Source organism: Pygocentrus nattereri, chromosome 23, assembly GCF_015220715.1.
Source record: "Pygocentrus nattereri isolate fPygNat1 chromosome 23, fPygNat1.pri, whole genome shotgun sequence".
In the NCBI taxonomy this organism is placed as follows: domain Eukaryota; kingdom Metazoa; phylum Chordata; class Actinopteri; order Characiformes; family Serrasalmidae; genus Pygocentrus; species Pygocentrus nattereri.
In genome coordinates, this window is record NC_051233.1 from 8,637,809 (window position 1) to 8,655,302 (window position 17,494).

The 17,494-nt window shown below is 38.7% G+C and overlaps 2 protein-coding genes across 2 annotated transcripts; both read right to left on the reverse strand.

The window, feature by feature from the left end:
• Nucleotides 1–1,921: 1,921 nt before the first annotated feature.
• Nucleotides 1,922–10,212, reverse strand: LOC108430443 (UDP-glucuronosyltransferase 2C1-like). Its single transcript, XM_017702928.2, has 6 exons — nt 9,380–10,212; nt 7,090–7,238; nt 6,521–6,652; nt 6,030–6,117; nt 3,022–3,241; nt 1,922–2,469 (listed from the first exon to the last, which is right to left on the reverse strand). The coding sequence occupies exons 1-6, from the start codon at nt 10,098–10,100 to the stop codon at nt 2,187–2,189; spliced, it is 1,593 nt and encodes a 530-aa protein (XP_017558417.1). The 5' UTR covers nt 10,101–10,212; the 3' UTR covers nt 1,922–2,186.
• A 939-nt stretch (nt 10,213–11,151) lies between these two features.
• LOC119262276 (UDP-glucuronosyltransferase 2B19-like) lies at nt 11,152–13,017 on the reverse strand. The gene is made up of 4 exons (XM_037533682.1): nt 13,007–13,017; nt 12,588–12,741; nt 12,313–12,425; nt 11,152–11,218 (listed from the first exon to the last, which is right to left on the reverse strand). The coding sequence occupies exons 1-4, from the start codon at nt 13,015–13,017 to the stop codon at nt 11,152–11,154; spliced, it is 345 nt and encodes a 114-aa protein (XP_037389579.1).
• Nucleotides 13,018–17,494: the final 4,477 nt, after the last annotated feature.

Consider the following 17,494-nt stretch of genomic DNA (forward strand, 5'->3'; position numbering starts at 1 on the left):
CTCCCTGCAGAGGTCACTCTCTCTCAAGTTTCAATGGCCATACATAGCATGTGTTTTGACTAGGGGCATTGCAAAGTCTTGTCAGATTGCTTTCTGCAATTCTAAGCCTTATTATTCTTGGTGTCTTTCTTGTTCTCTGACCTTTTGCTTGTCTCCTGACATTTTTTTTCTGATTTTGGGTCTCGTCTTTGGTTTTGTTTGCCTCAAATTTATTTTTTACTACTCATTTGCTTTATTTAAGTTAGCTTGTGCTTGGACCCTCTAGTCTGATTCTTGACATTACAACAGTACAAGTGATTTTAGATCTAAACGTCATACAGATGTTTCACAGCAGCAATAAAAAAAAATCATTAAAATGAAACCATGGCATATTTTACTTATGTCTCTGTACATTACAGGTGATTTAATATCTGTACATTATATGGATGTGTTACAGTAGTGATTTATTTTTAGGAGAAAAATAACCAAAATTCAAGCAAGGCATATCTCACCAGACCAAAGGTTGTAGTCTGCTTGTCTGACGTGGCTCTGTACACTACGAATGGTTTTATGTCATTTGGATGAGTCACAGTAGCAAGTCATTACTCATAAAAACTCATTAAAATTTAAGCAAGACATATCTCACCAGACTAAAGGTTGTAGTATGTGTGTCAGACATGTCTCTGTACATAACAAGTAATTTTATGTCTGAGTTTTGTATTCATGTGTCACAGTAGCACTTTATTGCTTGTAAAAAATGCCCTATGTGCACATGCAGAATGCTTTAACTGCTAAAGATATTCATCCAAAAAAACTGAAGAAGTTGTTAAAGTTAGTCATTGATATGTGTCTGCTCTGTTTTATGTATTTTGATAGATGTACTGAACTGATGTAACCAGTAATATATTTTTTTCTAGGGTAAAACTGACTGGGTTTTACCCTAGAGTAGCTAGGTTAACTCTAACCTGGAGAAAAAGTTTCTCTCCTCCTTTTTTCGGCCCTGCCTAGCTGGAAGAACAGGATCAGAAAGAGGTAACAAATAATACTAACTTGGTGACCTGGTGTTTAGGTGAATAATGAAAACTTGGCAAACTATGAAATTATAATACTGCACTATATCTGTGAAATTTTAATACTACCAAAGGCATATATAGCTGAACCCTGTGACTCCACAGCAATGAAGGAAAACACCTTGTTTTTTTTAAAAAAATATGTAACAGGAGCATGGTTTTGGTGGGTGGGATATAATAGACAACTACAATTTTATATTAGAAAATATCATGCTAAATATTTTTAGATATCAACCAGGTCTATCATCACCACATCTTTTAATTTTGCTGCTAATAGAGCTCAGTACACCTGGAGGAGAGCACCAACTGCCAATTTTGTTACATCAGCTCAGATGCCCATGTTGGCCAGCATTGCACTGGGTGGTGGGGGAGAGGGACGACCATTCTACCCACCCAGAGATAGACAGGATTACACAGCATTCTGAATAAAAGTTCTCTATTGAAAAGAAAATGTGGTCCAAAATTATGCCTAATTCCTGACTGGAACACCAAATGTACATGTCCACATCAGGCAGGTTTCTTGTAATGCTACAGATTAATTGTGCTTGTAATGTTAAAAGACAAACTATTCATACAGATTTTCTTTATTATTCTTTTTCTTTAGTCATATGTTACACACTTATATTTCTTCTTGATTCTTCTATTTCTACGATTTCTCCCATTTGAAAACTTCGTTATGTCAGTTTTTAGGTTTATCGGCATTCAAGTTTCAATTATGCAGCAAAATCACTTTACAATTCAGTTTATGTATTAAAATATATAAACAGCAGACCATTTCATCAGATGAGTTATATATAGAAACTATATATATATATATATATATATATATATATATATATATATATATATATACATACAGTAGAATGCCCTACTGAATTTAAAAAATAAGTTCATTTGGCATTTGCACAATAAAAATGTTATGTTATTCAAAACAACACTGTACAATCTATGAATAAAATCCCTTTGAGTGCTCTCAAGAGCAATTTTATAAAATGTTTCACTGCACTGTATTGGAATTGCAAAAAACAATGTATGAAATATATGATGTACATTTACAGCACAATACAGCACTTCAGACTTTAAAACTCTTGTGAAAATATCACAGTAAGTATTAACACAGTGATGTTCGTTCAGTTATTACTCTTTTTTGCTCTTTGCTGAGGTCCTTCTGCAACATTTACGGAAGAGCCAAGCACACGATTTCACAAAGATGAATGTGACCAGAGCGACTATGGACAGCAAAAAGGCAGCGACATCCAGGCAGTAGTACTGGTACCAAGTGAGGTCATGGGCCGCCACCCTCAGGTGCTTGGCCCCCTTGTTTCGCATCACAAACTCGATCCAGAAGACAGCCTGGTCCAGCGGCTTCATTGGCTGATCATGGTGGATTCGGGAAAGCCTCATGATGCTCTCTTTGTACCTAACAGAAGAAATTAAGTCAAACTCTATGTCAAGTGAACAGACAGGTATTAAACTTTTAAATCAGATGCATTCTGACAGAGTGTTTTATGTACAAAGCACCATCCTGAACAGGCAGTTTATGGGTCAGAGTGTGGAAAAACACAATGTGCCTCTCTCTCATATGCATATGCATTTGAAGGGCGATCACGCAAAGTGTGAGATCAGGAAATAAATGGGTGGAGCTATTGAAAGTGCAGCTGGTTACTCTGCTTGGTCTACTTAATTTTGAGTAACTAGTATCAGCTGTTTTTTTTTCCTTTTTTTTTTTTTACATATTTTTCTCTGCCACTTTGCTGAGAAGATTAAAATAAAGAGTTCATAAATAGTATTCAGGGACTTTTATAGCCTTAAACCACTGTTTTTTTCCCACAATTTTTTCAATTTTGCCATAAAATGTCATTTAATCAGGCTCCAACATGAGGGAGTTATAGTACTGTTAAGCTTACACTGAGCAGTCTTAAAATAATCTCCATCTGAAAGAATCTGTGTTTAAGATACAAGATCAACTCACGACGGATTGTTAATAACTTTAGTCAGGGCGTCCTTCAGGTCTTTGGTCTCCATTTTGCTGAATTCAAGCAAAACAGCCGCTCCTTTGGTTTTCATGTGGTACAGATTGTCTGACTGGTCGCCAAACAGTGGAATGCCCACCATTGGGACACCATGGTAAATAGCTTCATAAATTCCATTAGTCCCACCATGAGTGATGAAGGCCTTGGTTTTAGGATGTCCTATTAGAGACAAATTATTAGAAATCATCACCACAACAAACTGGTATAGTACATACTAGGCCAAAACAGCATATATTAAGGTTACATGGATTAGCTGGCATCAACAGTAACATCTATTGAAACTTTTTGTTTGTTTGTTTGTTATTTTTTTTTACAAAAACCAGATACAGGAATCTACCGTAATACTGAATAATCAACTACGCCATCAGATACTAAGAGAGCATTTTCTTTTGAAAGTTCAACAATGAGAGTTTATGTTATTTGCTTAGATGTTTGTTCTTTATTTATACTGAAGACATTGAGGACATTTTCCCTGCTTTGGGCCAGCTGATTATTTGACATATTGAGTAAAAACTGACAGTTGGAAGGAACTAAAGATTGACTGAAAATATTGGAATCTGTTTAATTTCTATCTTAAAATATTATTTTGGTTGATGTAGAACAAATCATTATTATGTCAAGTGAACCTGATTACAATAGCAGCACTGCATTTACATTCATGGCATTTGGCAGACACCCTTTTCAAGAGTGACTTACAATTTTTGATTAATTTACACAGGTAGGCGAAGGTAGTTTTAAGTCTTGCCCAAGGACTCTCATCAGTATAGTGTGGGGTGCTCGCCCAGGTTGGGGACTGAACCCCACTCTACAGCATAGAAGGCAGAGGTGTTACCCATTACACTATTCCAACCACCACATTGGTAAAACAAACTTATGAATAACACTAGAAAAACAGAATGTCTTCAGTGATCTTATAATTATTTACTATTTTAATGTAGTAATAATAATAATAATAATAATAATAATAATAATAATAATAATAATAAGTAGATTTGAGGGACTTTTAATTTGTAAATGCGTAACTGCGCATAACATGCAGAAGTCAAATTTGTAATATCATTCGTGTTTTGGACACCTTTCCCAAGTGATGAATCTGATGATCGTGAGGGCATTAAAAGAGAACTCAAGGTCAGTTCTTGGACAGACATTGCCCAAGATTGTCGTCTGAGGATTAGAGTGATTTATCTGCTATTGCCATCTTCATCATTATAGTGTTCATTTTCAATCTGAGACCAAAACATCAAGTCTGACCTTTTTTTAAGGCTGTGTGTGTGACATCAATACAACCCCAATTCCAATGAAGTTGGGATGTTGTGTAAAACATAAATAAAAACAGAATACGATGATTTGCAAATCCTTTTCAACCTATATTCAATTGAATACACTACAAAGACAAGATATTTAATGTTCAAACGGATAAACTTTATTGTTTTTTGCAAATATTCACTCATTTTGAATTTGATGCCTGCAACACGTTCCAAAGAAGTTGGGACAGGGGCATGTTTACTACTGTGTTACATCACCTTTCCTTTTAACAACACTCAATAAGCGTTTGGGAACTGAGGACACTAATTGTTGAAGCTTTGTAGGTGGAATTCTTTCCCATTCTTGCTTGATGTACAACTTCAGTTGCTCAACAGTCCGGGGTCTCCGTTGTCGTATTTTGTGCTTCATAATGCGCCACACATTTTCAATGGGAGACAGTTCTGGACTGCAGGCAGGCCAGTCTAGTACCTGCACTCTTTTACTACGAAGCCACGCTGTTGTAACACGTGCAGAATGTGGCTTGGCATTGTCTTGCTGAAATAAGCAGGGATGTCCCTGAAAAAGACGTTGCTTGGATGGCAGCATATGTTGCTCCAAAACCTGTATGTACCTTTCAGCATTAATGGTGCCTTCACAGATGTGTCAGTTCCCCCTGCCATGGGCACCAACACACCCCCACCCCATCAGAGATGCTGGCTTTTGAACTTAATAATAATCCAGACAGTCCTTTTCCTCTTTGGCCCGGAAGACACGACGTCCATGATTTCCAAAAACAGTTTGAAATGTGGACGCGTCAGACCACAGGACACTTTTCCACTTTGCGTCAGTCCATCTCAGATGAGCTCGGGCCCAGAGAAGCCGGCGGTGTCTCTGGGTGTTGATATGTGGCTTTCGCTTTGCATGGCAGAGTTTTAACTTGTACTTGTAGATGGAGCGACGAACTGTGTTCACTGACAGTGGTTTTCTGAAATGTTCCTGAGCCCATGTGGGAATATCCATTACAGAATGATGTCGGTTTTTAATGGCTGAGGGATTGAAGGTCATGGGCATTCAATGTTGGTTTTCTGTCTTGCCACTTACTTGCAGAGATTTCTCCAGATTCTCTGAATCTTTTGATGATATTATGGACTGTAGATGATGAAATCCCTAAATTCCTTGCGACTGCACATTGAGAAACGTTGTTCTTAAACTGTTGGACTATTTGCTCACACAGTTGTTCACAAAGTGGTGAATTAACCTGCTCACCTGTGGAATGTTCCAAACAGGTGTTTTTTTGAGCATTCCTCAGCTTTCCCAGTCTTTTGTTGCCCCTGTCCCAACTTCTTTGGAACGTGTTGCAGGCATCAAATTCAAAATGAGTGAATATTTGCAAAAAACAATAAAGTTTATCCGTTTGAACACTAAATATCTTGTCTTTGTAGCGTATTCAATTAAATATAGGTTTAAAAGGATTTGCAAATCATCGTATTCTGTTTTTATTTAAGTTTTACACAATGTCCCAACTTCATTGGAATTGGGGTTGTACATAAAGACATATGACCCCCATTACATCCGACATGATCTGATCTGACTTTTTAATTATTATTTCAAGCATTACAGGGCAACTCCCTTCTGAATTTTGACAAGATTGTCATATTGGTTGGGCCCTAAAACACACTTAAATGATAAAACTGTACCTTACCTAGTAAATCATTCTGGGGAATCCAGTCATAAAGTCTTGTGTTTGGAGCAAGAGTGTCTGGTTTCTCTCCTGTATACCGCCACAAGACCTGTCATTAAACAGAATTCAGAGAAATGACAAAAAGGTAAAACTAGCAAGGTTAATGAAGTAAACCATCTCACAAACGTCTCTTTTTTCCATTAAAGAAATAAGATCAATAAACTTTACATCATGCAGGTGATGTGGATGGCACTTTGCTTACAATATTTAAGGGGATAGTATTTGAGTGCACTACCAAACTAGAATCAGATATTTTATGGACGAGACAACAAACTATGAAATGAAATTTCTGCAGGGTTGTTTGTTTGGTATATTTCTAGTTTTTATGAAGAATAAACACCAGTGGAATTCAACATGAATCAGCCTCATGTCAAGATGGCTTGCAGACCTTGAGATGTCTGGAATATTGATTTACCCTTTGCAGATATAAACATTACAGTGTAATCTCAGACCTTCTGTGGGATCTGCCCGAGTGCTGCAGCGATAGTGTTGGCTCTCTCTTTGGGGATTTTCTTCACGATGGAGCCCAAGGAAAAGACCACAATGCCATCATCCCCAGAGCTCTGAACAAACTCCTCCATCTCCTATAAAACCAAAAAGCAAAGACAGATATTTGTTGGTTATATGATCATGTTCCTCAAGAATCTGATTAAATGCAACAGAAGGGAATAGTGACAACCAGCTGCAGCCCCAGGCTGGGATGAAGGTAGTCAACTGGATGACCAGCTACTTATTTCAGCTGGGTGGATTAAGTGTTGCTGAGGCAGCTCACATTAATGTTAGGTTAAAGGTTTGTCAGCACCAATAAACTGTTTTAGAAAAGGACTTTCCTGAGGGAAGAAAAAAAAAATCAATCAGATTGCTCCGCTGCTTTCTGCAGTACCAGCAGATAAGGTTTAGGGTCAGGCACTAAACCTTTGTACATTCAATCATTTCCCCAATTATGTATCAACTCATACTGTGTAAACTCAAGCATGACAACGTTCAAAAGACATCCTGACCGCCATAACGGTGACCTTACTTTTGGAAGTGGCTTTGCAGGCTTGCAGTGCAGCCCCCCAACAAATTTGAAGTTTGGCAGGATTGGTCGTGGATACTCAAAGTCCCAATAAGTTCTGATTAACCAGATGTCCACATTTCCCCAAGCGTCACACACTGTTGTGGGTTTGCCTATGAATTAAAGGAGCAAAGATGATGTGATACTAGATCAGTTTCCTGCATAGTTACTTAAATGTTTCATATAAACATTAGAAAAGTGGCACTTTTTTTGCCACTGAGTACAATGGAAAATAGCAGCAAATGATGCTGAAATTTAAACTTTTTCAGCACTAATGAGCTATGAGCACAAAGTAAAGTAAAACAATGAAAGGAGGCTTTGATGCTCCCTTACCCACTACTCTGTGTAATACTTATCAAACATGTATACCATTTGCAGTTTAAATATTGAGAGCAGTATATAACAGCACGTTCTCTAATCACTCTATGAAGTTCATGTGATCAGTGAGATGCCTTTGGGTGGCAACAGTGGGCACATACGATGGTGGTCCTGGCAACTGACCGCACAATCTCTCCATACTGCACGCCAAAGACAGTTGAACAGACACCACCTGGGGGAAATCTGTGGGTCTATGCCAGTAGATTACTACATAACATATTGGCATCATAAGAGGGCATCAGTGTGATTCTATAAGCCAGGTTCTGACCTGTTGATTAGGCAAAACTTGCGTGCTGCTTAAAAATACCTCTCATACTCAGAAATTACATTCTAAAACAACGTCAAAGTCTGAACATCCAGTCGGACCTGTTTAATCTCAACATCACAGCGCTGTGACAACTCATCCAGGTCACTAAAACCCAGACAAACCTCTAAAAACTGCAGGCCTTACTCACCTCACTTATGGACAATGTAAACAATACCACAGTAAGAAAGACGCTGGGCAAAAAGTCACCAAAATGCAAACGACTGCTAAACAAAAAAAAGACACAAAGGCTCATCTCACATTTGCCAAAAAACTGATGAGTCAAAGGTGGAACTTTTTGGAAGATATGGGTCACGTTACATCTGGCATAAAGCTAACAACACATTCCACCATAAGAAAATCATACCAACAGTGAACCGTGGTGGTGGTGTGATGGTCTGGGGCTGCTTTGCTTCTGCATAACCTGGACAACTTTTCATAACTAGCAGAACCATGAATGTGCACCAATCAATTTGTGACCTTTTGGAGTGGCCGAGTCAAAGTCCCGAATTTGGGCCATGGGCAAGACCTTAAACAAGCTAAGCTCCCGAGTGGCTCAAGTGTAGTCTAAGTGTAGGCCTTATCATCAGGAGATCACGAATTCGATCCCTGGTGATGCTACCGCCCTCTGTAGCCGGGAGTCCAAGAGAGCACAACTAGCCTCACTCTCTCTGGGTGGGCAGGATGGCCCCCCTTCTCCTCCCATCACTCAATGTGATGCTAGTCAGTGCAGGCGTCTGTCAGCTGATGTAACAGATCTAAGGGTTGCCGCTTTCCTCCGAGCGCATTTGGCTGTCCCATGACGTTGCATGAGGGGCAGTTCAAAAAGAGGCGGTGGCTGGTTTCGGAGGTCTCGGAGGAAGCCTGTCCTAGCCTTCATCCTCCTATCGTTGGTAGCATTGTGTGATTGGGGGAGTCCTAACTAGCAGGTCGAATTGGAAACAACTAAATTGGGGAGAAAATCGTATAAAAAAAAAAAAAAGAAGCGTGGACAGTTTATGTGGGGAGTTATTTTTCAAATGGGTATATAGGTTTTAAATAAACCTTAATTTTCAATAAATACAATGCCAACTTTAAAGGCCACATTTTGGGTTTACTCATGTTGTCTTTATGCTAAAATGTGTTGGATGATCTAAAACATTTAAAAGCAAAAAGAAAAATTGAGCAAAGGGCAAATATTTTTTCACAGCATTGGATAAGCTGATCAGTTTTTCCAAACACTTCTTAAACAGAAATTGAGGCTATAAAAATGTGGTAGATAAGCACTTAAGATCTTCAATAAATTGGTCAGAAAAGAACAAGCACTGCAGCACAGAGAACACTGTAGGGTCATTTTATGAAGCCATCGAGAATGTAATCATGCTTGTCTTTGAAGCTGATCATCACAGGCTGTTTAGGATGTCTGTGGGAAAGGTGCCCAAGGGCTTGGCACAATGAGGACCTGACCAGGTTGGTGCTCATGGTTTCTCAAGACTACTTAACAGTATGTGAAATAATGAAGGTTGGAATCCGTGCAGGAATCTGTAAAAAAGCAAACTTAGGTGCAAAAAAGAAAAGATGACCTGGTGTTACCTGCTATTTTGGTGTAATACTTATCAAATGCGAACATCATTGACAGTTTGTATATCGCTGTGACAACAACATACAACAGCACATTCTCAACCCGCTCTATGAAGTTCATGTGGTCATTGAGATGCCCTTGGGTGGCAGCAGCGGGCACAAACGACGGTGGTGTTGGCAACTGACCGCACAGTCTCTCCATAGTGTATGCAAAATGCAATCTAAAAGACATCACCCGGGGCAGGTCGAGGATCTCTGCCAACAGATCACTGCAAGGCGTCACAGGATCGAATAGAAGCACATCAAAGTGTGATCCCCTGAGTGAAGCTATGAGCTCCTGATTGAGCAGCAGTCCGTCACATGCTGATGCGCTATATTTCTCCGATTCAGACATCATGGTCCAAAACAAGGAAACAATCTGAACCATGTTGACGGTCTGATTCATCCAAGCGTCAATTAAGTTCTCCCACATGGTCTCGAAATGTTCTTTCTCCAAGCTGACCTTAAAAACAATGTATTTGAAGTTCTCCTTTCGCGTTAAGTTGATCGAAGGCGACGCTGAGCTAACAAGAACCGTCACACTGTGATTCCGAGCGACCAGCTCATCCACGATTACTCGCATGTTGTGCCAGTGGCTGTAATAACCAGGGACCACCAGTATGTTACCACTGAGACTGACTTCAGAGCCGATTAGTAGCAAAGCCACCAACGGGAGAAGATGTCTGTATATCATGGTAGCGAACTAACTGACAGCTCGACTACTTGTTGGATCCACCGCCCTGAAAACCTCCTCGCTGAACTCCGGTTTCAGCCACACTGAACTGGGACGAAGGGAGGGAGGCGGAGCTCTGTAAACAGGTTGATGTTGCGTATTCGAAGAATTTCCGCTGAAGGGGATGAGGGACCGTCTGCAAAGTGAGGCTACTGTTTAAAAACGTAAAACATTCAAAGGTACGACAAGGTACCTGCTGGTGTTACATAGAAACTATACACTTGAAACTTACTGAAATTGCAACTGTGAGACATCAGTAGGACATACAGATCTAAAATAATTTGTAACGTAAAGAGATACGTCTGATAAATATTCTACAACAATTTATTTGTTAAGCCATGCCCTGGTTGAGTTTTAATTATTTTTTTCTAAAAATAAATTGCCACTGTAAGCCATCCATTTGACCTACAGATTTAAAATAATTTGTAGTGTACAGACATTCCTCTGATAAACATCTAACAGGCATTATGCAGTTTACGCAGTTCATTAAGTTCTTTTGACTACTTTAAGAAGAGATTATTGCCTGTCAGGCCTGGCCAAACAAATAAAATACAAACTTTAACAAGAATAGGCTTTAGTAACCTATAGAGCTTTTTCTTGTGAAATAAATATGCTTGGTACATCAGTACATTCGGATTACCATTCCGATTGCAAAAATGGCCAGACATGACAGGTTAAAAATAAATAAATAAATAAATAAATAAGAAGAGATCTTGAAAGCCTGACCAGGGTCATAAATTAATTAAGACATAAATTAATGAGTGATTTCAACATTTGTGAGAAAACTTTCTAATCTGCAGGTCAAGGCTCATTCTGTCCATGAAATATGAACTTTTCACCACAACCTCTCTGATCCCACTCAGCTCAATTAGCAGTATTAAGCTAAAACACCTACATAGACCATCTGTATTCAAAAAATTCAACTGATCAGGGCCATAAATGTTGTGGTGAACAGTTTATAGTTAATAGATTCAATGTTCACAGATGATGAAAACTAGAAATTGCTCATTTCTCAAGTTCTCCAGATATGATGAGAAAGATCTCCAGGCCTTTCATCTTCCACTAGACTGCAGTCCCGCCTGTGGCAGAAGATGACACTCCACACTATCGGCAGTTGAGGACATCACTGCAACCCTGTTGGCAGTTGAGGGCGTCACCACAGCCCAGTTGGCCTCTGAAGCCATCACCACAGCCCTGTTGTTCCCAGCTGTTGCTTTCCAGGTCTGTGGGCAGCTTCAGTGGTAGCTCCATGTGTCGCTCCACTGGCTACTCCAGGGGTCCTAGTATCCTGCTCAGCCGAACTCCGTCACTGACCAGCTCCTCAATCCTGCTCCAACAGCCAGTCCTGTTGTCTAGATTTCTCCTTCTGTTTTGCTCTTCATCATATACTCTCATGTTTGAGATCAGCCCACTCTGACTCCACCAATTCATCACTACTCACATTTGTGACCTGTTTCCAAAACTGATTAACTCACATAAAAAAAAGTATTGTGGAAAAAAATTTAATCACCTGAGATTTTATATTTAGAAAGCTATTCAATTAGTCAGTAAGCGATTATTTGCACAGAAAAAACATTAATAAATATAAATAATATTAATACAGTACATAGTGATTTTGTGTATCCCTGTGTGCTTTCTTAGCCATTTATAAACCTCTCCTTGTGGAGGCCCAGTATTACTTGTAGTCTGCATCCAACATCGTGTTTGGCTAATCAACCACTCAGCCATCCATGCACAGGAATCAAACTTTGTTCTTCTAACCAGCTCAAAACATCTCAATTACATTTTCAGATATTCTAGAAGAAATTCTAGTTACATTTACTGTATTCATGTATTTATTCTACTGTTATATGGTGTTATCACAGGGAAAATCAAGCCAAGATACAACCAAGATACATTCTTATGTATGTGTGTGTGTGTGTGTGTGTGTGTGTGTGTTGATTATTGCTTGGCTCAGTGTGAACTATGGCCAATACAGATTCCTTGTGAGTTGAGTTACACACCAATTAAAAATCAGTTCTGATTCTGATTCTGGACTCCAAATGTACTTGTGAGTTGTTACTGTGTGAGCAACGTGTAAGCATGTTCTCTAACCCCACTATGAAATCTTTTGGTTGAAACAGTGGGCACATATGACAGTGGTGCTTGCAGCTGACCGCTCTCCAAACTATACAAAAAAGACATCACCCGGGGACAGTCGAGGGTCTCTGCTAACAGATCACTGCAAGTTGTCACAGGATCAAATAGAAGTAAATCAAAGTGCGATTCCCTGAGTGAAGCTATGAGCTCTTGATTGAGCAGCATTGCTTCACAGATTGATCTTCCATGTCTTTCCATTTCAAAATCACGTTCCAAAAAAACAACAAAGTCTGAATCCCGATGCCGATCAGACTTATCAAAAAATTAATAACATTGTAACTTGATTTTCCATGTTGATCTTAAAAAAACATATTTGAAGTTCTCCTTTTGCGTGTAGTTGACCGAAGGTGATGTTGTGTGAATAAGAACAGTCACACTGTGATTCCGAGCGGTCAGCTCATCCACGATTGCGCACATGTTGTTCCAGTGGCTGCATTCACCAGGAAGTATGTTACCACTGAGACTGATTTTATTAATTAATTAACAATGATTTAGCATAAACATTCACATACGTACAAATGGACCAACCACTTCATTAAACCAACCTCCTTGTTTCTACACTCCTTGTCTGTTTTGTCAGCTCCACTTACCATATAGGAGCAATTTGTAGTTCTACAGTTACAGACTGTAGTCCTTCTGTTTCTCTGTGTACTTTGTTAGCCCCCTTTCACCCTGTTCTTCAATGATCAGGACCCCCACAGGTCCACCACAGGGAAAAGGGGTCTAACAAATTTTGCATTTTCAATGCCCCGTTGAACTGTAAAAAATGAAGAGTTACAAACCATTTCTGAAGGCTTTGTGAGGCTGGGAATGATGCAGCTTTCTGATGTGTAGTTGGTGCTATAGATGGCTGTCGTGCTTGAATCAAAGCTCCAGGAGAACCTGATGCACAGAACCAGAAGCTCTTCCCATCTGTGCAGCGGTAGGCTGTGATCATCAATCAAAGATTTTGGCTGTTTCTCCTGGTCTCCTGGATCAGTGCATGATGCAAGGGTCCTTCACACAGTACTCTCTACCAACAGGCAGTATATTCCTTGGTGATGGTTGTCCGTCCCTCTCCTGGATGGTGGAGACTTCAGCTCCTAAAATAAATGCAAACCTGTAATCTAACATCAGTTTGCTTTCATTTGCCTTGCACAATTATACAATATCAAGCATTTCCAATATTTGAATAATGTTTGAAATGCACTCAAAACAGATAAATCCGTAATCTTTCAAATAATGTATTGATCTACTATTAATCTTCAGCTTTGTCTTGGAACTTACCTTCTATTTCTTTTTTTGGTTGTGCCACCTTTTCCTGTAGCTCCAATTCCAAAGGATAGTCATATTAACAAGCAAACAAAATCAAATTAGGACTTTTAACTTTGTTAGAGAACAGGTAAAAATATTTTATAGACCCAGCAATATTCAACTAAAACTTTAACCAGATTAGGCTTAAACACACAAGCAAATTACTTCTACTTACTTTTGAAGTTATGATTATCTAATGGTATGCATGACTAACTCGGCGGTGTCCAAACATATCTGCAGAGTGTGGCTGCAGGTTTTCATGATTGCGTTTCCTGATTAAGACGAGCTCCAGCTTGTTTGCAGTGAAAACCTGCAACTAAAGCTGCCCTTTGTGGATAAGCCTAGACACGCCTGATCTAACTGGTGAACCAACACCCCAACTTTCAACAAAGTAGGGTTTTCTCCCCAGTAAACAGCCTCTCTCTTAATACACGCCATTGTGAATGCTTTGGGCACTGATCTGGTCCATGAAAGATTGGAAACAACTCATGTATGCAAACATAAATAGCTAGCAAACTTACAGAAAACACCATATGGCCCTCATTATTCAACTAAATTATTCAAGACACACAAGAATGGATCAACAATTAGATAACGCTACCTTGTCATTAGTTAACGTTTGACAAAACCAATCACTAGTTATCAGCCTGCAAATTTCTTAGCCAGCTGGTCTTTTGAGGCTTCAAATTTGGTGTTCCGAAAACAGCAAAATAGTCACTGACTGACCTACATTGCTAACTATAAGCTATTTATGCACCTTTGTAGCAAGAAAACAAATAAAATACCACATGAAATCAGAATAACTTACATTTAAAGATGATTTCATCCCTTGCTGGGCTGTGTGGCTCACCACTTCTGCCTGGCTTTTTCAAACAAAATCCGAGGTGTGTTGTATAGTATAGTATAGTGTGTTGCAAGTATAGCCTTTGGTGCCCTCTTGATATTCGGTCAAAATGAGATGCCTCAGTGGGCAGCATATTTGAGGTATTTAAGAATTGAGACAGCATTCTTGTCAGGAGCGTCCATATTATGGCGTAAAATGCTGTCTGTGTGGAGATCTCACTGCGTTTTGAGACAAACTAGCATAATGACGTTAAATGTATCTACATTGAAAGTGGTGCTTTGACTTGTGAGGATTTTTTCCTACCAGCATTTTTAAAATCTCCGACACCACAGACACGATCTCCACCGTCCTCTCTTCTAACCTTCAACTGACAATGATGAAAACTCATCAGATAAAACATTACAATGATGTTGATGAATAATGAGGAGACAGAGCTGAATGAAGTGCTCTCAAAATATTCTTCGATTATCACACTTTAGTTTTATTTGATCTAATTTTTGTTACATCAGTAAGGGTAGTTAGCTGACTGGCTAACTAACTTTTTTGTATTTTGTTTACGTGTTTATGTTTTAGCTGTACAGAATGGTTGGTTGCTAAGGGGCAGACCTGACAATGAATCTGTAAGATAAGATTCTTAAATTAAGATAAGATTTGCTTCTGTAATAGAAATTTGTGCAAAAATCTTATTTTGACCTGTCAGATTTTAAGTTAAGACAAAATAATAGGACGTTTCTGTAATATGGCCCCTGATGTCTGAAGAGTTTAATGCCTCTAAAAGCTCCCTCACAGAAAGTTATTACATGAAATAGTTGCTGATTTGTTGCCTGGTGTCTGAGACATTGTTTTAGCACAGTGAAAAGGTTTTACCCTAATATGTATTTTTAAAATCAATTCAACATAGAGAGGTACATGGATGGTGTTATAAAGCAAAACAATCCTCAAAGAAAATTTATTCTGAGATACACCACTATTATATCATCCTTATTACATTATATATCGCTGCTGTCAGAACAAAACCTTGTATCTCCATTTTTGTTGATTTTCAGTTTTGAAATAATTTGAAAAAGCGTGTTGACCATTACAGTTTGTGTAAATTTCTTGAAGGATGGACCAAAAAAATAGTCAAAAATAACTTGGGGAAAAAAGTCTGGTTCCATTGACTTATATTGAAAGTAATGCATGTTTTTTCCCTCTCCTGTAAAGTTACCATTTTGGAGATACAAGGTTTTGTTCTGACAGCAGCGATATAGAAGTGTGTGTGGGTTCACACCTGGTTCCTCTCACCACTGTGAGTCTGTAAGTTTCTCTGCAGTTTCACATCAAACCACTCTGAATGACTTGGTTTGCTCATCTGAGTTATGAAGATATTTTGATAAGTGGTTGTAATTCCCCTGCAATTACATCTTTCATTTTATTATAGCAAGTAGTGGCCAGCTGAAAGGGTAGAAAGAAAGATTACTATAAAATACGTAACATAAAATACATAATTACGTACAAAACAAGATATATCTACTGTATTTATATGTGTGTGTGTTTTGTCATTTTAGCTGACCATTAATGGCCATATAGTTATAATGAAAAAATGTATTGATCTTTGGTTCACTGTGTGAAACAAATACAATTAAAAGTCCCCAAACTGGCTGTTTTTGTTCCTAGGTGTGGACAGTGGTCTAGATTGCTAGATACATGTTATGCTGTTTTATCTTTAGCTTGCTTAGTTTTTCTGACTCTAAAACTGTTTTGTTTGGGCAGGGCAGAAGACATGAGTCCTGTGATCGGTCAGGGGAATGCTGATGGAGGCCTTACTATGATTAGGACTTATTACTATGATTGGTGAAATAACTGGTAATTTATTGATCATTGGAACATTTTTCAAAGAGTATACTTAGTAGATTACTAAGACCGACGAACAATCTCTGTGACTGCAAGACTGACGAACAGTTTCTATGCACAGGTCATCAGGCTTGTGAAGACCTCACCCTTCCCACTGTGAACTGGTTTAACTGTTGGCTGACTTTGTATTCAGTAACTGCACCTTACATACACCTTACATTTTTATTTTTCTTCCAACTTTGGACATATAACTGTACTTTTTACTATTGTTTTTGATGTTATTCTTATATTTACATTTTTTTCCTTCATATTTGGTGAATGGAGGAACAGCAAAGTAAGAATTTCATTGTACAGTGTAACGGTCTGTTTCTGCTGGGCATATGACAATAAAACTCTTATATTAGATGTTTATTGGTTGCCTGCACAATACTGACATGATTAGAAAGAAAATACAGATTTACAAACATTACTCACCGCCTCCCTCTAAAGATGCTATTAACAAACATCAAACAAATAAACGTTACTCATCACTCACCCCAAGACCCAGAAGGACAGGCAGTTTGGAAGATGTGTATGTGACACATCCATATGAACTAATGTTACTTGTAAAGTATAGAGACATTTTCCACAAACATTCCAACCTGCAAGTCAATGCATGTTCCATCCATTAGACAGGAACTCTTCCCCACAACCTCTATGATCCCACTCGGATGAAGTAGCCGTATTTAGCACAAACAGCACAAACAGCTATACTATCTGTGTTCAACAAATTCAGCTGAGTGGGGTTGTAAAGGTTGTGGTGAACGATTTATAGTTGACAAGCTCAGTGTTCACAGATGATGAAAACTAGAAATTACTCATTCATTTACTTTTCTATAATTGAAGCTCTCCAAATATGACGAGAAAGATCTCCAGGCCTTTCTCCTTCCTTGAGAATGTAGTCTTGTCTGCAGGAAAGGATGACAATCCAGCCCCATTGGCTATTGAGCATATCATCGCAGCCCAGTTGGCATCTGAGGACATCAACACAGCCCTATTGGCAGCTGTTCCTTTCCAGGTCCATGGGCAGCTCCAAGTTAAAATTAACTCCAAATTGTTATTGTAGCATGTTTGTCAGATGTGTCTCTGTACATTACCAGCGACATTATATCTGCACGTACTGTGATGTGTCACAGTAGTAATTTAATGCTTATAAAGATTCCTTATATGGATGTGCAAAATGTCTGAATTGACAAAAAAAATATCT

Bases quoted from the DNA above. Each gene is read 5' to 3' on its own strand.
- LOC108430443 (XM_017702928.2), bottom strand. From the start codon at position 10,100: ATGATATACAGACATCTTCTCCCGTTGGTGGCTTTGCTACTAATCGGC. The intron at 6,118-6,520 runs GTCTGAGATTAC...GTTTAATGACAG, and splicing joins TCGGGCAGATCCCACAGAAG to GTCTTGTGGCGGTATACAGG. The intron at 3,242-6,029 runs GTAAGGTACAGT...TGTCTCTAATAG, and splicing joins TCCCCAGAATGATTTACTAG to GACATCCTAAAACCAAGGCC.
- LOC119262276 (XM_037533682.1), bottom strand. The intron at 12,426-12,587 runs GTTTTTTTAAGA...CTCAATCAAGAG, and splicing joins AAAAGGAGAACTTCAAATAT to CTCATAGCTTCACTCAGGGA. The intron at 11,219-12,312 runs GTATAGTTTGGA...CTTCTGCCACAG, and splicing joins CCCCGGGTGATGTCTTTTTT to GCGGGACTGCAGTCTAGTGG.